A 24,678-nucleotide genomic window follows, 5' to 3' on the forward strand; every position below is an offset into this window, starting at 1 on the left:
GAGAGAAAGAATGAGAGACAGAGAGAGACGGAGAGAGATAAAGAGAAAGAGAGACAGAGAGAGACACAGAGAGAGAGAGAGAAAGAGAGAGACAGAGAGAGAAAAAGAGAGACAGAGAGAGACAGAGAGAGAGAGAGAGAGAGAGAGAGAGAGAGAGAGAAAGAGTGGCATAAATAAGTAGAAATTGGACTGCGTTTGCGCTTTCTTAGCAGAGCTGGACCAAAGCATCCCAATGGAGATCCACCTTGCAGGTCCAAACTGAGACATAGATGAATGAGCTTCACTGCTCACACACACACACACACACACACACACACACACACGTGCGCACACTCAGCAACGCAGCATAGTAATCAGGATTTCTCCTGTCTTCAGTACGTATCCCATTGATTCTGAATTGTTCTGGTGATGTGAAGGCAGAGACGGTGTCAAGGTTGCTGATATAAAACTGATGAGCTTTCAAAATCCTTCAGAGTGGCCTGAAGAAATCCACATTATTAACAGCGATCTATGTGCTCTGCTAGCTATTTTATAGTCTCACAACTAAGTGAGGCTTGCAAACCTATAAAATGTGCAGCTGAGAAAAGGTCTGAGTGTCACTCCCAAGCTGCTGGATGCACTCGGTGACATGGCTCTCCACAGCCAGAAATAAACATTATCAGAAAGGTATTAATAGACGGTTGATCCTCAAAACTGCATTTACAGCAGAAACAAACTTCACTCAGGACCCCGGCCTGGTTTCTGCCGTTCTTTCAAGTCTTATATAAACAGATTAACTAAACTGACAGGACAAGCTTCAAGCCTTTATCACATCTTCTTTAGAGTACTATATATATATATATATATATATATAATGTTTTTGTTGATCTTTCATTGCTTTGGTGCCTGCAGGTCATTAATAATGCAGCAGCCAAACATCTATTTTTCTTGGATAATACATTCAGGTCCAAAAGCAAATAGGATGAAACTTTTTTTTAGTGCTGAAATAAACCGTCATTTTAAATCACTGCAAAATATTGTTTTTAAAGTTTTTCAGCTCTGATTGGATGGAAATTATCTTTCTTTCAGAGCTATTTTATCTGTTTTTTGTTCAGTTGGGTTATGTTCCAAATAAATAGTATTTACTAAGAGCTGAATTATTGAAGATAACCAGCAGATGTTGTGCCTTAACCTGCCAAGAGTGGTAATCATTCAGTTCAAACAAACAGTGTGTGCAAAGGCCAATATGGAACTTGAACATCTTAGGGTGAAGAATGACAACATCTTATATAAATAAACTAATTTATATAAAGCAGATTTTTTTATTATTATTATGAGATTGTTTTCATTCCAATTAAATAAAAAAGCTTTATTTACCCCAAAAGCAAATTACATGTATAAATATCATCTAGATATCTATAAGGAGTGAATTTGGATAGTGGTGCTGTGGGCCAGAAGGCTCTTCAGCACCAGTGAAAAAGGCTGAAGACTTTGAAATCGAGGATGTGATGTTTGTTAATTTGGAAGATTTGATCTGCGAATAAATGAACTCGGCTTTTTAGTGCAGTGTTTCATTTTTAATACTTTATACTTCTTCACAAAGGGGGTCAATAAATGTGGATGGACGCTTTAATTATTTGAAAAAAAAATGTTTTCAAAGTTACAGGGGAGGCAAAATGTCATATCAGCATCAAAGCTCTAACACAAAAGCACTCACCGACAAAAGATGAGCTTGCTCTCTGCGATAATGGGCAGTTTGCTGTTGTAATAAAAAATAAGTGGATGAAGAGAGGAGAAGTGGAAGAATCATAAACAGAGGAGTAATCGCCAGAGGGGAATGCAGAGGTGAGATTTGAAAAAAATAAAGTCTGAATATGGAGTTCAGGTCTGAAACGGGAATCATAACATGCTCTGCTATGAGACTATTTTTAAAGATCAGGCCGAAAATCACACTAACATCCACAGCACAATTTAGAGACTTTACGTATATCAAGACGGCATAAAGTCCAATCAGTGCAAACATATGCTTCTGTGATGAAGACGTCTGATGGGCACGACTCTTTGTTCTGCTGGGATGTGTGTTTAAGATTCAGAGCCTGTGATCTTCATCCAGACTCACGCTGAGCTCAGACACGGGGGAGTTCAGGGACGCATCGCAGCGAGGCAGAGACACCAGAGGTTCGCTAACGGAGGGCACCGATAACAGATTTCAGCTCTAATTGTTGTGGGATTTAAATAATTCACGTGACAGACGAACAAGAAAAGGAGAGGCTCCACACACACACGCACACACACATCTCCCTCCCCTTCTTGTTAACATGAGTTCACACGTGAAGAAAAACAAGAGCGCATGCTGCTCTTTGGAGCTTCGCTCTCACATGAAAAAAAAATCAAAGATACCTGTTTACTGCTATCGCAACACTGTGCAGAAATCTTGAGTCATTTTCAGATTTATTTATGTTTTGCTTCCAAGGAGCCACATTTTTTAACAATCTTTTATAAATTGGTCATTCTTCAGAACTTCTAAGGTATTTATTTTAACAGTGCAGATTTTGATAGCATATTTTACTAAACCACCAGTATCTTTCAGTAAAATATTTCAGAGCTGCTCTTAAAAGTGTACATAAGCCCCTGTCAAAATTAAAGGCCCAGGCCTTTAATTTGCAAAGGCCTGGGCCTTTGCAAATTAAAGAAGGTGGAGTTCAGATGTTTTTATTAGTTAGTTCTGACTTTTCAACATTTGCATCATTTAGCTGATGGAGGTTTCTACATTTGAAAAAACAAATCCTGTTTTCTTTTTAAGCCTAAACTATGGAGTACAGTTGTCAGAAAGCAAAAATCTCCCAAACCCTGCAGGAGAATGTGTGTTACTATCAGAGTAACACACATTCTTGGAAGCAGAAAGTACAGAAGCAGAAGTGGAGGTATGAAACATTCCCGTGGTCGTAAACGCTGCACTGATTTATTCGACCTGCATCATGTCTGAGTGGAACAGATATGTTGTTGAAACTAGTTTCTTCCTCACTTAGTGTTTGTTACAGTCTCCCTTTGGCTCATTTCTCTTTTAAATCATCTTTTCATCCTCCGCTGTAGCTGAAAGGACTTCTCGTTGCTCTGTTGCTGCAGCAGCATCTGTTGGAGACTCGGGGTCCAGCTGTCAGTCGGACCCCAAGGAGATTTCAGAGCCGGATCCTCAGATGTTCCACGCTCACCGTGCAATATGTCAAATCAAACTGAGCAGTCAGAGAGGAAATGTTTTTTTTTGTTTGTTTTTTTTTATGCTTTGGTTTTAACAAGTCTATATACAAAAACACACAAAAAAGCAGTGATAAGGCTTCGACTTTAGGAAACGTCCTCCTTATTCCACCCTACATGGCTTTTCTAAAAGGTAAAAACTGTGAGAGCACAGAGTCCATCTGGCTGTCAGTGCCTTCAAACGTCATCCATCCTTTAAATCTTCTTGTTGTGAGCAGCTCTGGGCAAAGAAACCTACAGTGACAGCATAGCTTGATCTCCTGAAATGACTTTCTCTCTCACACACACACACACACACATTGTGCATTTTTCTATCTTAACAGGGACTTTGCATTGACTTCCATTCATGTTTCATTCATTTCTACAGCCTAAACCCTAACCTAAACTCAATTAACACTTTAGTCATAAATCCAAACTCAAAACCAGCATTTCTTCTTATGGAATCATAAGGAGAAGTTGGATTTTTCTTTTAAATGGGCCTTACAGTGTATCAAATACAAGACCACACACACACATTACATTTTTTGTTTTGCTCTACGATTCCTCTGACGATCTGTGTCGCCAAGGGCCGCTTTGTCGCTGGGATGGAGAAACAGCACAAAAAGGCCACCCTGGCAGGATGTTTGTGCTTGAGTAGAAGTGGGCTGGCAGCAGAGCTGCTCAGCGGGCTTTTCGTAGCTTTCCCACACTCTTTTCAAAGACTCTACTTAATAAACAAACGATCCCAAATCACACAAACGGCAGCAGGAATTAGGAAAAAATAAGGGAATCTTAAACACGTGCATCCTCTGTAATGAGTAAATTGGTCTCTTGACATGGATTTATCATTTAAGCTGATAATAAAATGGCAATGCCACACAAAGGATTGTGCATGCACTGTGTCAGGGGTCCCTAATGAGGACAGGTGGGTGCCAAATAAGAAGAGGTCAAAGGCAAAGGAGGACTGAGAATGAAGCACAAGGTTGACGCAGCAAGACCAAGAAAACAAGAGAAATAAGAACGTGAAAGGGATTGAAGAGGAGGAGCGAAGGCCTTTCTTCAGGGAAAAAGCTGCAGCTGCTTTCACCTGCGCCACCACCAGCCCCCCAACCCTTCTTCTGACAACCTTTCCACCCCCCTCGAGGCCTCATTAAGGGTCTCCAGGCTGTAATTCATTCACTCTCCAATCACTTATCGGTCGCGCAACTCCACCAGCAGACTCAACGGGAATTCTGCTCCTGTTGCAGAGGGAATACTTTAGCTCACAAATAAGAAACAGGGAAGCAAAAAGAACTAAAACTAAACACAAACATTCCATCGTCCTTCTGGGCAGCCGTGACTTCAGTCCATGTCGTGCCGCACACAAACAGATCGGAGTCCTGAATTAAGCAATGACAACAATGTTGTGGGAAGGCGGCACATTTGACAAGGATGGTTATTTAATCCATGCTAAATTAGGAAGGCTCATAGTAGCAATTCAAAATGACTGTAGTTTTGGGAGCAAGCCATCCTGCTTTGATTACCCTTTACACACAACTTAACATCCTCACAAGCTTCTGCGTTCATGCATTTGTTGGAAACTTTGCTATCCTGCAGCTTCGTTCTTTGTGTGGTAAATTTTGTTAAATAATTAACCTTTTGACAGTAAGCTACACTGTGAGGATTTTTTTATTCAGCGTGACAGGAGAATATCACAGAAACAATAGGCTTAGTATGTGTACATGCTGAGAAAACAACCGTCTTCCTCTTGTTTCTGTGTTCAGCGAGTGGCGGATCCAGCATCCCTCTTTGTCTCAGCTAATCCTCCACTCCGACTGAGACGGCTCAAAGGAGGAGAGGTGCAACAAAAAGGGCAGAATAGGTAAAGAGAGAGGGGGATGAATTAGGAAATGTAAGAAGAGGATGAAGAACTCTATCGTTGTCTCAGAATAAAAGCATCAGAGTATTTAGTATCAGTTTGTTTTCTTTAAAAATAAGTAAATGTAAAGCATACATCTACAAACACATTGTACTGCTTAAGAGTCTAATGTGAAGAAATGAAGCACATTTGATCATTTATATGACCTTTTAACATGCAGGTATATTCAGTTATAGGTGTGAAATTTACAGTTGCTACTCTCTAAAGACAATGTAAGTTTCTTTTTAAATCATTTTTAGCTTCAGAGGCCTTTATTTATTAGTAGCTTGACAGGAAGAAGAGCAGAATAAATTAGCCGTGGCTGGGAATCGAACCCGGTTCAGCTGCATCAAGCAGAGCCACTTGGTGCCTCCATGTAAGCTGCCTTTGCTGTGACATCACCATCTCGTTTTTTAGTTTCCATACTCAATGATCGCATAAGCAAGCGTTTGGGTAATTATCAGAAAATAGGCTGGGCTGCCTTCAGTTGGAGCCACTTCAAGCATCCGGCATACCAAGGTGAGTGAAACTTCATGAATGCAGAAAGAGTGTCTGCATTGCATAGCATGAGATTAAGCAACTGTATTATAAGGTTACTGCTTCAACATTTGAGTATCACTTTCATAAAGGCTGCAGCATCTCTTATCAGTAAGATATGGTCAACATATCAAAAACTTACATTGACACCAAAATATCTAATTTCCACAAGGTAATTTATTTTGTCATCTCATGTTAACAACACAATTATCCCATTAGTCTTGTCATCTTCAGTAAGTGCTATTCCCAGCCAGCTTTGAGTTCAAACTTCTCAGGCTAAAAAGTCTCAATTTTAACCTTAACGAACCTAACCAGACCATTCAAAAACAACCCATGTATTGAAAGACATTAAGATTTGCTGCAAAGACCGACAAACCTCTGAAAAATGTCTTTCTTCAACAGGTCAAATCAAAGTTTTGAGAGAGTGATAGAAGCGTTTAAATCCCAGAAATAAGAGAACATGCTCTGTCTTCTTCCAGAGTAAGATGCTTCATTTGCATGCAGCATCAGTTTTTGCTCCCATACCTACGACTTACCAACCTTCTCCTCTATTCACAAAGCAAACAATGTCAACATAAACTCTTGGAGCAGAGGACGAGTCTCTGAGCAAACGCAATCTAAAACACATCGAGCATTACTTTTGCTTCACACACACAAGATTCCCAGTGTGACAGCTACAGTTATGAGCTCAAAGATTCAACTGTGTGAGTCTGATATGATGACACACGAATCATCAGGGAGAAAAGTTCAGCCTGAGGCAAGACAGGAAACGACTAAAGTGTGGAGAGGAGAGACGGTGGTCCATGGGCGGCCACTTCTAGCACCTCAACATCGTATTTCTCCTCATGCCTGCTGAACCTCGTTCACCCGCACATAGAGATTCAGGGGAGCATGAAGGACTTCCTCATGCCGCTTTGTTTTGTCCCTTCTATCACAGGCACCGTTTCTACGTCATCGAGTTTACAGTAAATCACATGATAGGTCTGTGTAATAAAGGACAGACCTCGGAATAGAGGAGGAAGTAAAGATGGGAGAGGACGGACACATCTGGGCTGATTTAGTGTGAGGACAGATGTGGCTGGGATATAGATTTTAAAATAGGACACGTGAGGCTATAAAGACACACGCATGTGAAGATCTAAGGTTCACATGCGCACAACGGGCACCAGAAAGAGACGCAGCAAAATTCATGGCCAAAAACAGATCATCATGAAATCAGAAGTAAACTATTTTCATCAAAGTCATAACGAATGTGTCAAAAAGATGCCAAAGAAAACATGAAGGAATGAGAAGTGTTATGGTGATCCAGCAGCACACAGAATAAACCATGTGTCCGTTCGTCGTCTTGTTTCTAACTTTCCGTTCCACCTGTTTCCAATCAGCTCCCCCGTCCTTAAGAAGAGTGCACTTTGGTTTTCATGGTTATTTTTCAAATACCCTGTTTGCCTCATGTCACGTTGCCTGGCTACGTTTTATTTGGATTCCCTGCGCCTTAGCTGTTAAGGTTTTGATTGGATCCTTTGATTCATCTGTGTTAAACCAGATTAATCTGGTCTTCTTGTTAAACCAGATTGATCGGGTTTTTAAAATGCATTTAAAATCCCAGACGAGAGAGAGTAAAATTATCCCAGGGTTCAGAAACAAGTGGGTTTTCTCCCCTTCTTTGTCACGTTCTCTTAATTTTCTCCCATGTATTCATCCTCCCTATCCATCTGAGCCTCATGCCTTTAAATATATTCTTGTTATCTCTAATTAAGACACTTTAGGTCCCTCTTCTGCACCTGAGACCCAACTACCCACACAATGACTCTGCAGCTACGGCTCTTCAGGATTACATTTTATTGATGACTTCTTCCTTCACGGTGAAGCACACACGCACACGCGTTTCTGGCAAAATAACAGCATGTGAATACACTCATCAAACCGCTGAACCATAAGATGTTTGTTAAAGCCTGAGAGGCAGTGGGAAGAACCATGTGGGTGTATCGGAGTGCTGTCCGATAAAAAGCTCCTCCCTAAAGCACCGTGCAAACACACAAACACTCACAGAGCCTCCACCGGGATGAATAACGCATTCAACATGGCCTGTAATTGACTCCTCACATTAGCATGAGGGATTGTCTGCATGCAGGAAGAGCTGACATGACACAGGAGTAGAAATAATAATATTCTGATTCTCTTGTCACCGTTGAACAACAACAGGGAGGAGTCCACTCCTCTTTATGCTGCACACAAGCATTGTCACATAAAAAACTGTTAAGGCAGGTTATTCCTCTGCTCACAATAATATGTATAAGGTAAATAGATTCACCATCACCTCTGAATGTTTGCATTCAACCAGGTTCTACTGTAAAAGCCTTTTTTAAGTAACATTTACAATAAGGCCTCCATTATTGATGGCTAATAAATAGTTTATATTATCACTTAGTCTATAAACACGTTATAAATCATTAATAACTGTTAATTATGCATTGTGTAATGATGAGAAGGAGACAAAATGCTAAAAAAAATAGGTTTACTAATGCATATTGTAGGTAGTTTGAAATGAACAGATTTGGATCACTATTTGGCAAGAAACCAGTAGATTTTGTCTCCTTTTCACCCTTTATTATCCTTTACTGCTTAAGTTTTAAGTCTCCACCTGGATATTTTTGCTTATTTTAATTGTACGCTGTTCTTTAAATGTCCTGTGAGTAAATATATATTTGCCCATTTATCCATAACAACTGGAACTTTCAATATCTAGCAAGTTATTTTCGCAATTTAACGTATATTAAAAGAGCGCTCCTCAGATTAATTTCACTTCCTGCTACGGCGGGGGTGAAATTATCGTAACAACCCAATATTTACTGGATATCGGCGCAACGTCTCCCCTTTCAGAAACCGTTGCAATTTGTGAGATAGCGCAAAGCGTGGCGGAATTACGATACTGCAAATTTGGCAGGATCGTGGCCGTTACGTTCAGGGCTTACAGGGTTAATGCATAATTCAGGGTTATAAATGATTTATAAATAGATTTATTAATAATACATCTATGAAGCAGTTATTAGCCATCTGTAAGTGCAGTAAAAAAATTTTACGTCATTACTGGATGCTGCTTGCTGTAAAGTCAACGACACAACACAAGTGTTTGTCTTCTGTCGCTTCCTGCTCATCCAGGAAAAGTGACTCAACACAACCTTAAGGTCTTACTGACATGCTGTTGCTTGACCTTAAACAGGCCAGTCATGTTCGAAAAAAGGACAAAATTTGTTCACAGTGATGTAAAAGATTCAATCCCAGTTACCGTGAAAACCAGCAAGCAGTTGCTGCAGCCAAGGTTGACACAACCAGTAATGGGATTTGAGGGTAATTACGTTTTCACAAGGAGCAGAGCTGGTTTTAGTAGCTTTTTTACTTTATTTAATGTAATAAATTAAAAACTGTTTTTTTTACTATTAACTCTGACTGTATTTGTCTGAAAATTTAGCAATCTCAAATATTTATCTGTGACAAAAAACGGGAAGAGATACCTTTTTCCAACACTATAAAGGAAATAATAAATAAATAATCTATTAACTGCAAATCCTGGTTCAACATTCAAATGATGTACAGTCAGGATGAGTTGAATCTGAATGTTTTTCATTATTATGTTGCTGTGGGAAAAAAATGCTTTTAGACGTGCAGTGTTTTTATTTTTTAAATGTCACCTGGCTTTTTATTTCTTAAAGTGTTTGGGAGTTTTTTTTAATGTCAAAACTCATGTCATAAATGGACGATAATTGTCTGTTTCCTTTTTTTTTAAAATCTTCACGGGCTTAACACAGAAATCTGGATTATGTAAAGAGAAAATGTAAATTAAGACCAACATGTAAGGCAGAAATGAACTCCCAGGTGTTTTAGTACTTGTTTAATACTAATGAATGAAATTTTTTGACGCAGGTTTAAAATACTAAAATGAAACTGGTGTCTAATAACTGTGACGAGGAAAATTGCATTTTTAAACTCCCTTCTGGCTGAGCAAAAGCTAAAAAGATGCCTGCAGTTATGATAGAGGTGAATCTGCTGCTGGTTGTATTACTGAATGTATTACTTTTAACCAGAGCAGAAATAAACACACAAACGCGCGCGTGCGCACACACACACGCACACACACAATCTTCTTCAACGCTACGGCACCATTCATTATTCAGACATAGCAGGTGGAGATGGGAGGGGCAGGCCTGAATGGAGAGTGGGTGTGGGGCAATCAAGGGCAATGGAGTGCATGTACATACATGTGTGGGTGTATATGCTTGCATGTGTGTGTATGTGTGTGTGTTGGAGATGATTAAAACAGGAGAACCCCCCCAAACCCAAGCGGCTCGCTCCACTCCCATGGATGGTAAATTGTAAGAATCGCTGAGGATGGAGGACAAAGACCATGAAGGGAAATAAAACCTGCCTCCCTCTCCCTTCAATCCCTTCCACTCCACATCCTCCTACTGATAAGTAAATTAGCAACTAAAACATAAACAATAACATTCTTAACCACACTATGTGTGTAAAAAAGATTACAATATATAAACAACTCATTTGGGACAGATGAAACATAGTAACCATGAATTACAAAGATCTGAGCCGAGGTTATGTGAGTTTATTTATAAAGCACCACTAATACACAAGATAATTCATACAGAGATGAAGAAACAGACTTGAGTTGATAAAGTTGATAAAAGGAAACTCTGAGTCATCCACTCGATATTATAGACACGGTGACTCAGTGGTGGTCATGTGACGACGCACAGATTTACCCTTAGATATGGTAAGTGCTGTCATTATGGGAGGTTCTTATAAATAAAGATGGCTTGAGAATGGAGCCTTGAGGTACTCCACGTTTTCTTTGTCCACTCAGATTTCCTAATCGCCAAGTGACACTACAACATAAAATATGGAAGCATTCAGAGAGTGAAATACGTCTACAACATTCAAATGAACAAAGCTGTGACCCCTTAGTGAAATGACCAAACACGATGCCACTTGGTCCTTTGCTCCTATCATCAAGCCACAGTATATCGGTTGGTTGTTCTTTGTAATAATTTTATTTTCAGACAAAAGACGATAAGCATAACCTCCTGTGTATAGTGATGTTCTCTAATAGAGAATGCTTTTACCTAAACATAACTGTTTTTGTCCTGATTTATAAAGCAATTATAGAAAACACAAACACACAAACACTGTCAGCAACATGTTGGCAATTTATATCAATTTCCTTACAGTTGGACTGTGAGTAGAGAATAGAAAATAACTTTCAATTGCTGGGTACAAAACGATGCACTTGGTAAACAACAAAACAACCAGAAACAGACTGTGTTGTCTGATAACAACTGAGTTTTATGTTATTATTATTGTTGTTAATCTTATTTCTTTATATATTGTTTTTAGCACTTTAAAAACTTTCTGTGTGAACCTAAAGTCTATTTCTATCCAATTATGAAAAAGAACCAGCATCCATCTTTGAAAAGCCATCAGTAAAAGTACGGATTGAACCCCGGCGACAGACTGAGTCTCGCACCTTGGAGTCTGAAACTATAACAGCCAACATGTGTCCAAGAGCGACAAGGCATATGAATTTCTAACAGAACGCCTACGCTGCCATTATTCAAAGCGTGAGGCTGAACGGCGTCTCCGAGCGAGGACGGAAAAATGACGGTGGGTCCTGAGGCACCGCAGACAGAGCGGGCGAAGGAAGCGGAGCAGCACACCTGTCTTGTTTGCTCACGGCAACACGCTCAAGCGGAGGAAACGTCCGCGGCTGCAGTGCCACTCACTGATAATAGAGACAACCAGAAATCGAAGTTGATCCAATTCAGCTGAAACACCTCGCTCTCATGCGTCCACACGTCCTCATCAGCTGTCTGGATTAAAAGCTATCTGTAAACAACATCGTTCCACAGCGGGGTGTGTGAAAAGGAGGACAGAAAGGGCGGACAGGAGGGCTGAAGGCAGCAGGAATGCAACAACGAAGACTTACCTACGGCTTCAGAAGAAACGAAGCAGAAACGGACACATGGAGAAGTTACAATCTTAAAATCCACTTCTAGCAGTGGAACAGGGGGAAACTGAGCTGTGGGGTAAAACCTGGACAGATCACCAGCCCAGAGGCACAAGAGACCAGCCAAAGATTCAGGGTCAAAAGAAAACAAGCTCAGATACATAAAGTTCTTTGAAAAGGTGTTTGTCTTCTGGTTTTGCTTTGTTACACTAAAATACGACTCTCCTTTGCTCTCTTTTTCTGAATGTTTTAATTCAGACATGTTGGAGCGTTTTTGAGTATGAAAGGAGTGTTTAAGGTTATACTAAAGTATCTAAGTTGGATTTTAGTCCAGACATTGACGAGGCAACTTCAATTTGTTTTTTATGCTTTCAGATGTGACTTTGGATCATTGCCCCGCAGTGTGAGTTAAAGGTCCAATACTGATGATTAAACATTATCCTGCAGGATTTTCTGCTACAGAGAGAAAGTCTTAGAAATGGATTTCTAATTCTCGGCTTGGACAGCATTTTTCCATTAATAAAAGAAATCTTCATTTGAAAATTGTGTCATCTCTATCTAACGTTAAAAATGTATTTGATAAGCTAAAAAAAATAAAAAATACAAATTATGACAAAGAATCCACACTGTTTTGTCAACATTAACAAACATCTGACATAAATCGGGGTGGAATATTTAACCCAAAAATTTCAGAGTTCATTTAAGTAATCTGGTTTCTTGACACAGATTCAGCTTTTAGGCATAGCATACACATTTTAATTGGGACTGGGAGTTTGGAAGGAAGAAAAACATTTTCTCCAAAATACACTTTTTTTCTTTTTAGCTCAGCTGACATTTGAGACTTCGCACATGGACAAGCCAAATGTTTTCTACAGAAAAGTCTTTTGGCCAAACAAGACAAAGATGCCACTGAGCTATTTGATAACAAGAATGAGAAGAATGCTTGAACGGGTCAAAATTAAGTTTTTAAGCTAAAGAAAACTGCACCAAGTGTGGTAGTGATGCCAGACCACCTCCACCAGTTGCACTGTTTGCATTATACAGACAGAATCTAACAATGGAGTGGCAGTGGGAGTGGGAGAAGTGCATCCTAAATCTTCAACGTCACATCAAACCATCAGCTCACGCCCAGTGAAAACCTGGTTGTTTAAACACTGTATATAAACAGCATATATATCAACGACAACATCAGCTCTAATAAATCCACATATTTGCCTCACTGCTCTCTTTCCCATCTGTCATTATGTTGCTTCCAACTCTTTCTGTGACCTTTAGCATCCTGGGCTTCATTATGTGTGCCAGATGAGGGACTGACTGTAGTGAGACTCACAAGCTGTATAAATTATTGGCATGCAAAGTGTAAATCTTTGACACGTAGACTATAATTGCCAACATGTTGCAGTCCAAAGAGTCTTTGGTGATAATACTGCATGCAGAGGTATTGTGATTAGGATATGTTTCAGATATATTGTGCAATCTAGCTGTAATTACACACACATTTTCTCCTAATGTCAGATTGCAATGATCAATCAATCCAATGTGCTGCTTTTGGATTGTTTTTAAGTCAACCAGACTAGAATAGTGGAGAACTCTGACATGTGAAGAGAGTAAATGCAAACACAGAAAGCTTTGCACAATTTAAACAGTGGATGTTTTTGCCGGGAGGCGGCATCAAAGAGGAGAAGACAAAATAAAACATAGAAGAAGAATCATGTTTTCTCTAAAACTAATTGAATAAAACCCCAAAAGTAGCACAACTTATAGTTGATAGACACCAAATAATTATTAATGCCACATTCTGTTCTGATATCTTCTAAATTAAGCAGGTATGAAGTGTTGTACTGCATTTACTTCTATCCCATAATTCATTAGTACATAAATGTTAATTACACAGAAGTGTCTGGTTGTTCCTGCTCTGATGCTAATAAACTCTTCAGCGTTTGCTGCTCATTGCTGGTAAAATTTCAAGATGTTTTATCTGAGATTTTCTCCAGATCATTCCTGACGGGAGAAGCTGAGCTCAAAGTAAACAGACGTAAACTTTATGCTTTCATGTTCTTATTTATAAATAGCTTTGTTTTTCTAAATGATCACAGTGAAGCCAATAAGCAGAGATTACTGTTTACTCTGTTTGTTCACTACCATGTAATTTGAGGGGATGTTGATAAAACATCACATACTATTAATGCCTCACGAATTTCAAGAGCTCTTCGCTGCTCTTTCCTGAGATTTTGTTTATGAAGACTGAGAAACATTTTCTACAATATTTCACACAGCAAAACTTCAGGTCACTTAATTTACTCTCATTTTGATAGACTTCTTACCGGTAATCCCACAGATTAATAATTACGCTGTGAAAGTGAATACTAATGCATGTTCATAACTTTACATACTCATATTAATTTGGAGCTACAGCTGATTTATTTAAGATCTGGGTGCAAATGTTTGCACTTATTGCAAAAGTTCTCAGTTTAATTTTAGTCAAGTTAGTTCTGAGGTTAACACATTTATTTTCATTGGGGCATGGATATTAGAGATTGTTAATCTTGGAAATTGTTGGTGTTCCATCAGGGCAAATATGAATTATAATTGTTTTAGAAATAATAAGAATGCTAGCATTAAGTTTATAGGATGAAACTGAATAAAAAATGTGTCGACTAAGCTTAAAAGTTGAGATTCTTCCCAGAGCCTGACTATTTTAAGTCCACCAATTCTGCCTGAATTATGCTAAAAGCTTGTAGGAGATTTTAACTCAGATATTGAGTTAACTAATAGTGAGTGTGAATGTAAATAAATGTATCTGTGCATATAATTCATTGTGGATTGAACTCCAAAAAAATCTAACATTTGGTAGATTTCATTGTTTCTTTACTTTTTAAACTTTTGATAGTTTTTCTCTTTGTTTTTGTGTCTTTTATATATACATACTTTCTGTGACATTATTTGTCCACTCGGGACTTGAATCTGCAACCAAATGTTTATAAAATTCTTTTAAACTGTTGAATTACCACATGTGATTAATCTAAAAAGTTTATCAAATTAAAATTACATAATGCGGATCAATTGCTTGACGCATTTTGACCTAAAAGCCTCTCTCTGGTGAAAGGTCGCATGGTTCACAGGAGCGCGCCACATGGTCTTGTACTGCGGTCAATAATTCAGAGTCGCAAACACAAGTGAAAAGATGAGGGAGGAGAGTCAAACTGGTGAGTTTGAATAAAACCAAAGTGACATGAACGATGAACTATCCTTCCACTGAAGCAAGAGCAGTTTATAGCAAACATTTCTAAATGTTTGAAATAAAAAGACTTCTTTTAAGCCTTTCCGAATATGAAAAGGTGGAAAACTGAGAACCCCAAATATGTTTGGTTTGCGACAATAAAGCATTTTCTTAAACATTTCCTTAAAACATGCATACTTACATTTCAAGCTTACAAAGACAATCATATTGATTAATGATCATTAATCACTGCGCTACAGTGTTATTAACCACAATTCATTTTTTTAATCGATTGACAGCAAAAACAAATTGCTAACTTGATAAGTACAACTAATCTGGCCAGAACTCTTTGTGCATGTTTGACACATCCACACCGGTGACTAGTCGATGGGTCACTCAGGGAGTGGGAGGAATTACAGAAACAGCTTCCTTCAGACCTGGAAATTCTTGTGATGTAAGATTTCTCTCAGCAGGAGAGTAATTTTCGCTGTGATTAGCAAGCAGGAAGCGTCGCTGCATGTGTTCATGGGCTTTCAGCTTGAAGTTTGATCGGTGACTCAGGAAACTGACCGGAGAAACTGACTGTGAGCGTTGAGAAAAGGTGGAGGAGGTAGAAGCAATCCAGGAGTGAGAGAGAATGAGCGTGGGGGGAGGAGAGGAGGAGGAAATGAGGAGCGAGCTTTTCCATCAGCGCCGCTGTGATCAATATCGGTGTCTGACAGGCGCTCTAAAGCCTTTGCCGTAAATCACTTGCTATTATGAGGGGAAACTCTAAATCACACATGCACTCCAACATGTGACACATTCATGACATGCAAACACAAACACCAGAGCAGCCAGTTTTTGGCACACAACAACTACTTTTGTTTATTTGTCTGATCTAAGCGGTCCTAAACTCAAACAAAACCTCCAGAGGGAAACACGACATGGATTCTGTTGCATCGTAATGACAAAGCCCAGGTGAAATTCATCATTACTGTACATCACAAAAACATTTACACCTTCTGAACTTTTCCACATTTTATCAGCCACAAACGTTTCTGCACTATGTTTGGATTTTATAAGACGGAGCAACAAAATATACCAAATAACTTTACAGTGGAAGAAAAATAAAAGTCAGAAAAATGTGGAGTGTATCTATATTCAGCCTCCCTGAATCAACATTTTGTAGAGCCATTTTTATTTATTTATTTATTTATTTGCTCCTATTACAGCTGCAGGTGTTTTGAATCATGTTTTCTATGACGTTACACGTCTTGCACACCTGGAGACTTTTTTTTTTCTCCAATTCTTCTTAGCAAAATAGATCAAGTTCAGTCATGTTGGAGGCGTTCTGTTGCTTGTTTGTATTTTGATAAACGAGTTCATACAGCTCCAGCTGTATGTTGAGGGTCTCTGTCTGATCTTCCATTTAGCTTCATTTATTGTCTAGAACCCCTGCTGAAAATAATCCCCAAAGCATGATACTACCACCACCATGTTTCCCTGTGAAGCTCGTGTGTGCGCATGCGGTGTTTCCACCACGGAGAGTTTTCCATCTATGACAATGACTTTCTTTTCGCTTCTCTTTCATAAAGCCCAGAATTGCAGAGTGTGTAGTTTCTCAGCCAACAGATACTCCCACCTGATCCCTGGATCTCTGCAGCTCTTTGAGGGGGGTTAAAAAGCTTGGGATATGGTTTTATAACCAAATCCTGCAACGTAGGCGGCTAAATGCAAATGCATGTTACACTTTTTAGTTTTTAAATTGCGAAAAAGAGACAAACATCAGGGGGCTTAAGAACTTTAGAAAGGATTAGTTAAAGCAACCTTTAACCCAGAAATTGAACATTGAGACATTGTAGAAGTTGAGTAATTATCTTTTTTTCAGCATATTTAGGTCATGTTATCATAATTTCAGGATTGCCTCTGGGATTGTAAAACAGGCCCAAAAGAGGCAGAACATTTTGAGGAAATTGAAACCAATATCTTCCCACTTTGCAGAGCTTTGGAGGGAAATGCGCTGACATCAGTGCTCAGCTGCAATATGGCAAACTAAGTGCCCTGCAGGAGATAGTGAGAGGAGCTGAAAAGCTGTGTCCCTGTCCCCCATCCCCTGTTTCAGAGCTGCTGCAGTTACAGAGCTCTAAACAGTCCTCACAACCAGAAACACGTGGGTCTGCAGTCATCGTGGTACCAAAAGCAGAACCAGCTGACCACTGCACAGCTTTTGTTCTCAAGCTGCTAAAAAAAAAGCCCAGCTGCTATTTAAGACTTTATTATGGCACACATTTTATGCATTATCCATTTGCTTTTTTCATCTGTTTAGTATTTCACCCTAATCCAGGAGAAATGGTGCCTTGTTTTATCAGCTTTACTGTGAAGTGCTTCAGTTTTGGTCCAGTCAAGACAGGAACCAAAAGAAAGTTTAAAGCATCAACAGAGAGACAGACCAGAGGTTTAATTTAACCATTTCATACTCACTGATTCAGCTCCACATCCAGAATGAATGTTTTTCCAAAAGCGTCAACTTGAAAAGTTGCTTGGATAACGTGCTCCATCTGAGGATGTAGAAAGGACATTTTATTTACCGTTTGCATGCAGCCTCAGTCACATTCACGCTTCGCTTCATTAACATTCACATGGATCAGCCGTCCACCAACATTGATGGATGGCTTCTTGCTTTCTTTTTTTTTTTTTGCAGCACAAATCAGCAGGAAGAAATCTGCTTTCATGAAATCATCAAGGTTCATTTTCTTTGCCTGGAGCTGATTGTTTGCAGAATAGCCATTTATCGCAAAAACATAGCCAACGCTGGTAAACCCGTTTCCCAGCGGAGGTGTAAAACCTGACAAGCTTGACAGATTTTATTTCTCAGAAATATTTAAACTCATGCAGTCAGCTGTTTGAGTTGCAGAGTCTATGTACGGAAACAGAAATAAACGGTTTCCTCTCTGATTGATTTGCTGGGTTTGATTTATTCCAGGTTTTGCAGGTCACATATGGTGCCGGCTTTATTGCACACCCATTGGGTCAATGACAACTACTAAATATAATTCCTATAGGTGCAGAACACCTTCCCCCTTCAGTTTGGCCCACGGGCTTCCTCTATTATCGAACGGCGAGGTAACAAGCGGAGGGGGTGTTTTTTTTTTGGGGGGGGGGGGGTTTTTTAAAGAAATGCCCCTGTGCTCACCCGGGAATGACCCGGACCCCCGTCATGTCCACAGGGACCACAGACTCTATTGTTTGGTGGAGCATGCCAGTGCCTAGTCAATGCATTCAGGAGCACATAAAGAAGTCTGAGGGATTTCTACTCAAGTATGTACAACTATTAATGCAAAACCTCTTCACTGTGGCAGAGTGGATTTGGATTAGAAGGAGGTACCAGGAACCGTGCTTAGAGGAAGCATTCTAGACAGAGCACAGGCAATCATTAAAAAACCAGCTCTGACTCGGCTTACATCGATTCCTGGCTTCAGCCGACCTGACTTTCCCCTCCTGACTGTCTGACTGTAAGAGCCATTGATGCCTGAAGGAGGGAGGCTGTCAGAACGACATGCTAAAAGCACACAGAACGATTCCACTCTACACAAAACGCAACATGATCACTGTGCTGAACCTCCCCCACCTACTTCTTATTTAGCCATGTTTGTGTCTGAAAATAGGCTACAGGACGCTAAAAATAACTTGCCACGTGTCACGCGTTTTAAGAGCAGCTTGACGGAGTTGTTTTTAGGCCCATTCATCTAAAAATGGTCAACAAACTGATCAAACTTTGGGGAAGTGACATCACAGCTGTCAGCTCTCTGGAGAGAAGACGGTGCAGCGAAAGATTCACTTCAAAGATATTTTAGAGTCCCCTCGTCAGCTTTAATTGTATTTTCTAAACAGTTCTTTCTAAACTCTGAGGTAGAGTTACGCGAGAGGAATGTGTTTTAGTTAATACCGCTATGAGCTTTGAAAATTGGAGGATTATCTTAATGAATCAATTAATGATGCAGGGGGAAAAAAAGGTGACAACCTAGTTGATGTATTGGAAAATCTGAAGGCAAAGTAGCAGAGAAATCATATCTGTTGCTCTTCAGATATTTGTCTTAATATGTAAATATGAAAATGATTTCTTATGACAAATGACCCGGCTGTCTATGTGTAGGAGCTGTGGCGTATAAACTCCCCCTTGTCTGCTGCCAGCTACAGTCTAAAACCATCAAAACACAGTTGACACACTAAAATCAAATAAACAATGAAATATGTGGCAGAATTTTATAAGCATGATTATAAAATAGGTGTGATATAATAGACAGTCGCTGATAACGTCTGAATGAAGTAATGTTTAACCTTACAATGTCTGGCTAAATGCAAAAATGTAAAAAAAAAAAAAAAGAAAGAAAATTCATGCATTTATTTGTTTTCAGACAATTTATTCTTCATCAATATAAGCAATGAAATATAAGACTTTTTTGCTGATGTTTTGTCAACAAAAAAAGGTGATGGGGTATTTTAACATTTAGAAACAGAGTTTGTGGAGCCCCCTGGTGGATAAACATTGCCTTTTCTGTTTTTGAAATAAAATAAAATAAAAACATATTGAATTGTTTCGGTGTAATTTCAAGCAAGTAGGGTTTTTTTTACACATAGTCACATAAAAAAACTTATTCTGGCTCTTCTTTGTGTATGAAGTCTACAAATGGCTCTGACTGGGTGAGACAGCTGCTGGCAAACCTGAAAATAATTTATCAGCGATTTAACAATACATAAATTGATTTTCACCACTAAAGCTTTACTAATAACATTATTTAATCTGTTGAAGTGATAAAGAAACTTCACAAACTAAGGTGAATATTTTAAAGCAACAGTTCCTCATTTTTATATATATAAAAGCATCGCCTCAATAAATATTAAAGTTTCAAAATTATACTGACATTTTAATATAGCAAAACAAAACAGACTAGACTATGAAAATAATCTATTGTTTGGTTAAAGGATGATGATGCATTCAGATTTACTTTTTGGGTTTTTTAAGTTAACATCTCCAAGTTTCCCAGAAGTTGAAATTTCTAGTGAGGTTTCTCACCAACCCTGATCTTTAAATCCAAAATGGCTGCTGCATTCTTAGAACATCTTGATATTTGCCAGAATATATTTTTTTATTTTTACTTTCGCCTGGTTGGATCTCATTAAAGTTTTTACACACATGCAACCTCTGTTAGTGAATATGTTCCTTTGGTATTTAAGTACAAAAAACGTAAAGGAATGCATCATTATTAGCCTGTACTGTACACAGCTGCTAGCTTGTCGCTAAGCAGAGCTAAAAGTGTAAAACACTGGTTCTTCTCCTTACAACTGGATCATGGTGAAGTTGGGTTTAGAGTGATTTGGTGTCATAGCATAACACTGATAAATATGTAAATGTACATTTAACTATGTCTACTGTTCTCAGAAATTTGACGGCACAAAAAGCAACAAACACAACAGAAAATGAAATTCTGATTGTAAAAGTGACAGCTTGTCAAACATCAACGACCTTAGCATCTAATATGGCTGCTGTGCAAATAAGATGTAATAAAAGTAGCCAGGATAAATTATTTATCATCAATTCACTTATTAATAATGTCAGTAATTCGAAGGTACATTTAGTCTTTGGTAAAAAGTGAACATTTAAACACGTTCCATTAGTGAAATGAGGGGAATACATAGTTATCTTGCATTGCTAATAGTTGTTAGCGACACAATAATTATTAACAAGGTTTTTTTTAACTTGCAACCCAAACAGGAAAAAAATTGGGTGTGACATTGTTCAGAAATCCACCTTTGATTCCAATACAGATGCTCTATTCAGAATAGGAGTGGATCAAGAGCAATGTGTAATTTAAGATGAGACTTGATGTTCCACAGGATCTCCTTCACATTTAGATCCATACAACACACATTTTCCACAAGCATACTTGGGAAAATAGGAAGAAGTATAACAGCAGGTTAAAAAAAATTCTGTCACAGTTTGAGAACCTTGGCTCTACGGCTTTCTGTAAGTAGGGCAGTTTGATTTTTTTTTTTTTTTTTTAAATTTAAAGGAAAAAAAGACCCATATAGCACATGCACACTGTATAATTAGTGCAGCTTGCTGTAGTGACTAAATGCCTCAGTGGTGTTTTGCTATTTATTATTAAATAATTGTTATTCCACCCCCAGACGACAAGCAGAGGAGGAGATGAGTGTGCAAGATATAAACAAACTGTCCTGCAGGCATCTTTCCAGACAGACACTCCTCTATCCATCCTTGACAACAAGAAAACAACACACGGCGTGTACCTGCGTGGAGTCGGGGCTGGCCTTCACCCTGGTGCTCAGCTCATCGTGGGTAATCTGGCTGTGGTTTTGGCTGCTGTACACAAGCCGGAGAGGCACCGTGTTCTCCTTCCCCACGAACCTGCCCGCATCGCGAAGAGCTTCCAGGCTCGACAAGGCGTCTCCTGCACAGAGAGTAAACACCGACTTCATTACCAGCCTGTGCACAAATCAGCGGCGATAAATGAAATGTCGATGGGTTTCATTTCCTCTGATAACCATCAATCTGGTGTGGGGCAATGTTTTAGGTGATAAATCACCAGAATATTGTTTTTAAAAGGCATATCAATGGGGAGGTGGGGGGGTTATATATTTATACACGCAGAAATAATGTTTAAAAAAAACAGTCTCGGTTACCATTGGAGGCATCAAGGCTGCTCTGGTGACCGACGTGCATCAATCCACAGACGCACAAAAGGGAAATCCACCATGGCATCCTCAGCATCATCACCTTCCTCTCGCTGGTAGGGAATTAAAAACAATGCGGTATTCCAAAACAGGAGCCTCTCGCAGCTCTGCCTTCGCTAGGGGAGGCTGCTGCAGCCGGAGCGGATCGTCTGGTCGGAGCAGTCCCGCTTGTGGTGGGCCATCGGTGGGGTCGCTTACGAGTCTGAACGCAGAGCGCGTCTGAGCGCACCGAGACCCCCGCGGATCGACGGCGGCACGGAGCGAAGGGAGAGAAAGAGAGAGAAAGAGAGACAGCGAGAGAGAGAAAGAGAGAGAGGGAGAAGGAGGAGTGGGGACACCTCCTTAAAAACATCAACGTCCAGCGGCTCACTGCAGAAACGCCTAATGCATAAATATGAGCGGAGGAAGCAGGAGATGGAGACAAACTACGGGCCCCGGGCTTCCGGAGACGGAGCTGATAGGAAAGATCTTCCGCGGTGAATTAATGCAGGAGAGCCATTCCTGCACAATCCCGCCTGCTATTATCGTGACTCACTCCATCATCTGCCAGGGCTTCAGCTCGCCAAGTCCCCACCCCCACTCAGAGAAAATTGAGAAAATGACAGATAATGTGATGAGCATTATTATAACCGTGAGGCTTTAACAGAATAATTGATTTCACCGCAATAAAGAAGGGGCGACTGGGTGTGGCCTGTCTGTACAACAACAAAAAATACTTATTTCACCACTAAAATAGCTTTGCTTTTGTATTTCAAATTATGTGATTCGATTTTTTTTCTAATGTGAAATGATCTTGACATCAGAGCAGGGAGTACATGCCAGGGGCCTCCAATAAAATCTTCCTGATGAGAGCAATTTTACTCCAGCATGTCAGGCTCCTCCCCCCCGCCGCCCTCCGGGAACACATTTGCTTCAGGGACAAGAGCTCCGCACAGTCCGGCACAGATGTTACCTCCTGTTTACCAGAGAAACACCAAATCCCAGCATCTCAACTGCTAGATACAATGTACCTTGTATTTTCTATGGAGGGAGAAGAGTGCCAAATTGCAATAAATAATGCAAATAACTCAAACAGCATGTAATTGTTTTGTCTAATTTAATGTCAATTTATTTTTCTTCTGTTGTTGTAGGCCATGATTTCACTAATTTTGGTTATGATGCATTAATTTGTCTGGTTGTGTGCTTTGCCATTATTTCCTTCAGTTTTTTTGCTTTAACAGTTTCTGTTTTTCAAATTGTTTAGTGGTTGTTCTTTGACGTAATCTCTGCGACGTTTCATCTTCTGTTATGTTATTTTTTTTTTTTAATTTTGGTTGCTTATGATCCCGTATTGTCAGCTTAATTGTCTTACGTGTTTTTGTTGCTTTTTTTCCACTGGTATCTGGGCCGAATCCAACTTACTAAGGCTATTCATATCCACTGCCACTCGTTCAGGTACAAGTTAAGATATTCAGCTGAAAATACAAGATGATCCATCTTGCTGATTTCTATATAAACTTTAAAAAGTTCTGGGGGCTGCGCCTACAATGACTGAAGAAACGCAGTAGTTTATTAACCCTTTTATTCTAGGGTTAATAAACTATTTTTGATTTAATCCATCCACTTGTGGTCATGAAATTTAGGTCATTTTGCAGTTTATGCCCAAGGAGTTTTTACTTCGATTCAGTCATGCTGCTTCTTTCTTCCTACATTCCGTAATGAATGTAAACATAAATGGCCAATCACAGGAATTATATCACAGAAAATGAAATAAAGCGGCTGTTTTTTGTTTTGTTTTAGTTTTGTTTTTGTTTTTTGGAGCATAATGACGTCCTTGACGTGCAGGCAGAGCGGAGAACTAATAAACCCTGCGTGAAGACTTACAGGCGAATATTTCTTTCAAGTTGGACATTTAAGTTGAATGGTAAATACCTATATATATATATATATATATATATATGTTATGACTCGGTGACGCCTCTAGGGAGCGCTGGATCTGCCTAAATTATTCTGAAGACAAACAGTCAATGAGTTCTTAGCTTAATTTTGAGTTGCAACATTTATTTTAGTTTAAATCTGAATGATTTCATAAGTGGTAATAATGTTGGTTATCCTTGCTGACCTAATCAGGTAAACTTTAGTTTGATTTAATGCCAGACAGTGACAAAATAAAAGTTGTGTGTGTTCTTATGTAGAGGATGTAAACATCTGGCTTTCCTTACTTATGCTGGTGCTTTCTGGCTACTCCAGTTTCCTCATTTTGTTCCCAGTTTACCAACACATCATATGGCTGAGGTAAGCTCTAACAGGTGTGTATTTGTGTTTTCTGCTGTGAAAAACTGGTGATTTGCCCAGGTTGTCTCTAGCCTCTTCCCGTGTGACCAATGCTTAATTTTCTGGACACCATCACCAGAAAAGGAAAAGCATCTTCCTCCATTTCTCTGGATTAACTGAAGTTCAATAAAGATTTTTGTATTGTCAGGTCTTTGTTTACATCACATAATGCGTCATGCAAAACCAATTTCTCCAGCTCTGACTGTAAAGTCAAATTATGTTTATTATTCAGTCTGGTGTAACCGGTTTCTTCTGGAAGATTCCTCAGCAAATGTCTCATCGGTTGTCACATGTTCTTCATCTGTTAGCATGAACTTCATGTTTGAAATATGTACTTAAGTTTTCTCAAGACCAAAGTAGAAGGTAATGCGGATAAACACATTCTGACGTTTGTTACCGTGTATTTACAGACCTCAGCAAACAGAGGGTAAAATTGAAAGAAAAATAATTGAAAGTTGAAAAAGATCCATTCTTACTAACTGGGCTAACACAGAATTAAATAGCACACAGAGGTAAAAATAAAGAGAATTTTGACATAACTTCCTTTGCTAATTGTTTGATTTATTTCATAATATACAGATTAACATTAAATAAGTCAGAAACATATTTCCATTACATTCAAACAAAAACTTTAAGCAGGGTTTTTACACAGGAGTGGAAAGGTTTATAATTTCATTTTGACTCTATAATATAAAATAAATCTGTTTTATTTGTTGTTGTTTTTTCAAATTTTACCTTTTTTCCATTCTC

General features: G+C 39.2%; 1 protein-coding gene across 4 annotated transcripts in view; it reads right to left on the reverse strand.

The window, feature by feature from the left end:
- Positions 1-22,278, reverse strand: part of adam22 (ADAM metallopeptidase domain 22) — a 71,837-nt gene extending 49,559 nt beyond the window's left edge. The window contains exons 1-3 of one of the 4 annotated variants that reach the window (XM_015055821.1): positions 21,565-22,278; positions 21,172-21,332; positions 17,344-17,420 (exon numbers count right to left, since the gene is read on the reverse strand). In XM_015055821.1, coding sequence (XP_014911307.1) covers positions 17,344-17,420; positions 21,172-21,332; positions 21,565-21,655 — 329 coding nt within the window. In that variant the 5' untranslated portion in view covers positions 21,656-22,278. The remainder of the gene's footprint in view (positions 1-17,343; positions 17,421-21,171; positions 21,333-21,564) is intronic. The other 3 variants (XM_015055823.1, XM_015055822.1, XM_015055825.1) reach the window with 3 other exon arrangements.
- Positions 22,279-24,678: the final 2,400 nt, after the last annotated feature.

Source organism: Poecilia latipinna, unplaced genomic scaffold (genome assembly GCF_001443285.1).
Source record: "Poecilia latipinna isolate Pla-1442-1.1 unplaced genomic scaffold, P_latipinna-1.0 Scaffold1337, whole genome shotgun sequence".
Taxonomy (NCBI): domain Eukaryota; kingdom Metazoa; phylum Chordata; class Actinopteri; order Cyprinodontiformes; family Poeciliidae; genus Poecilia; species Poecilia latipinna.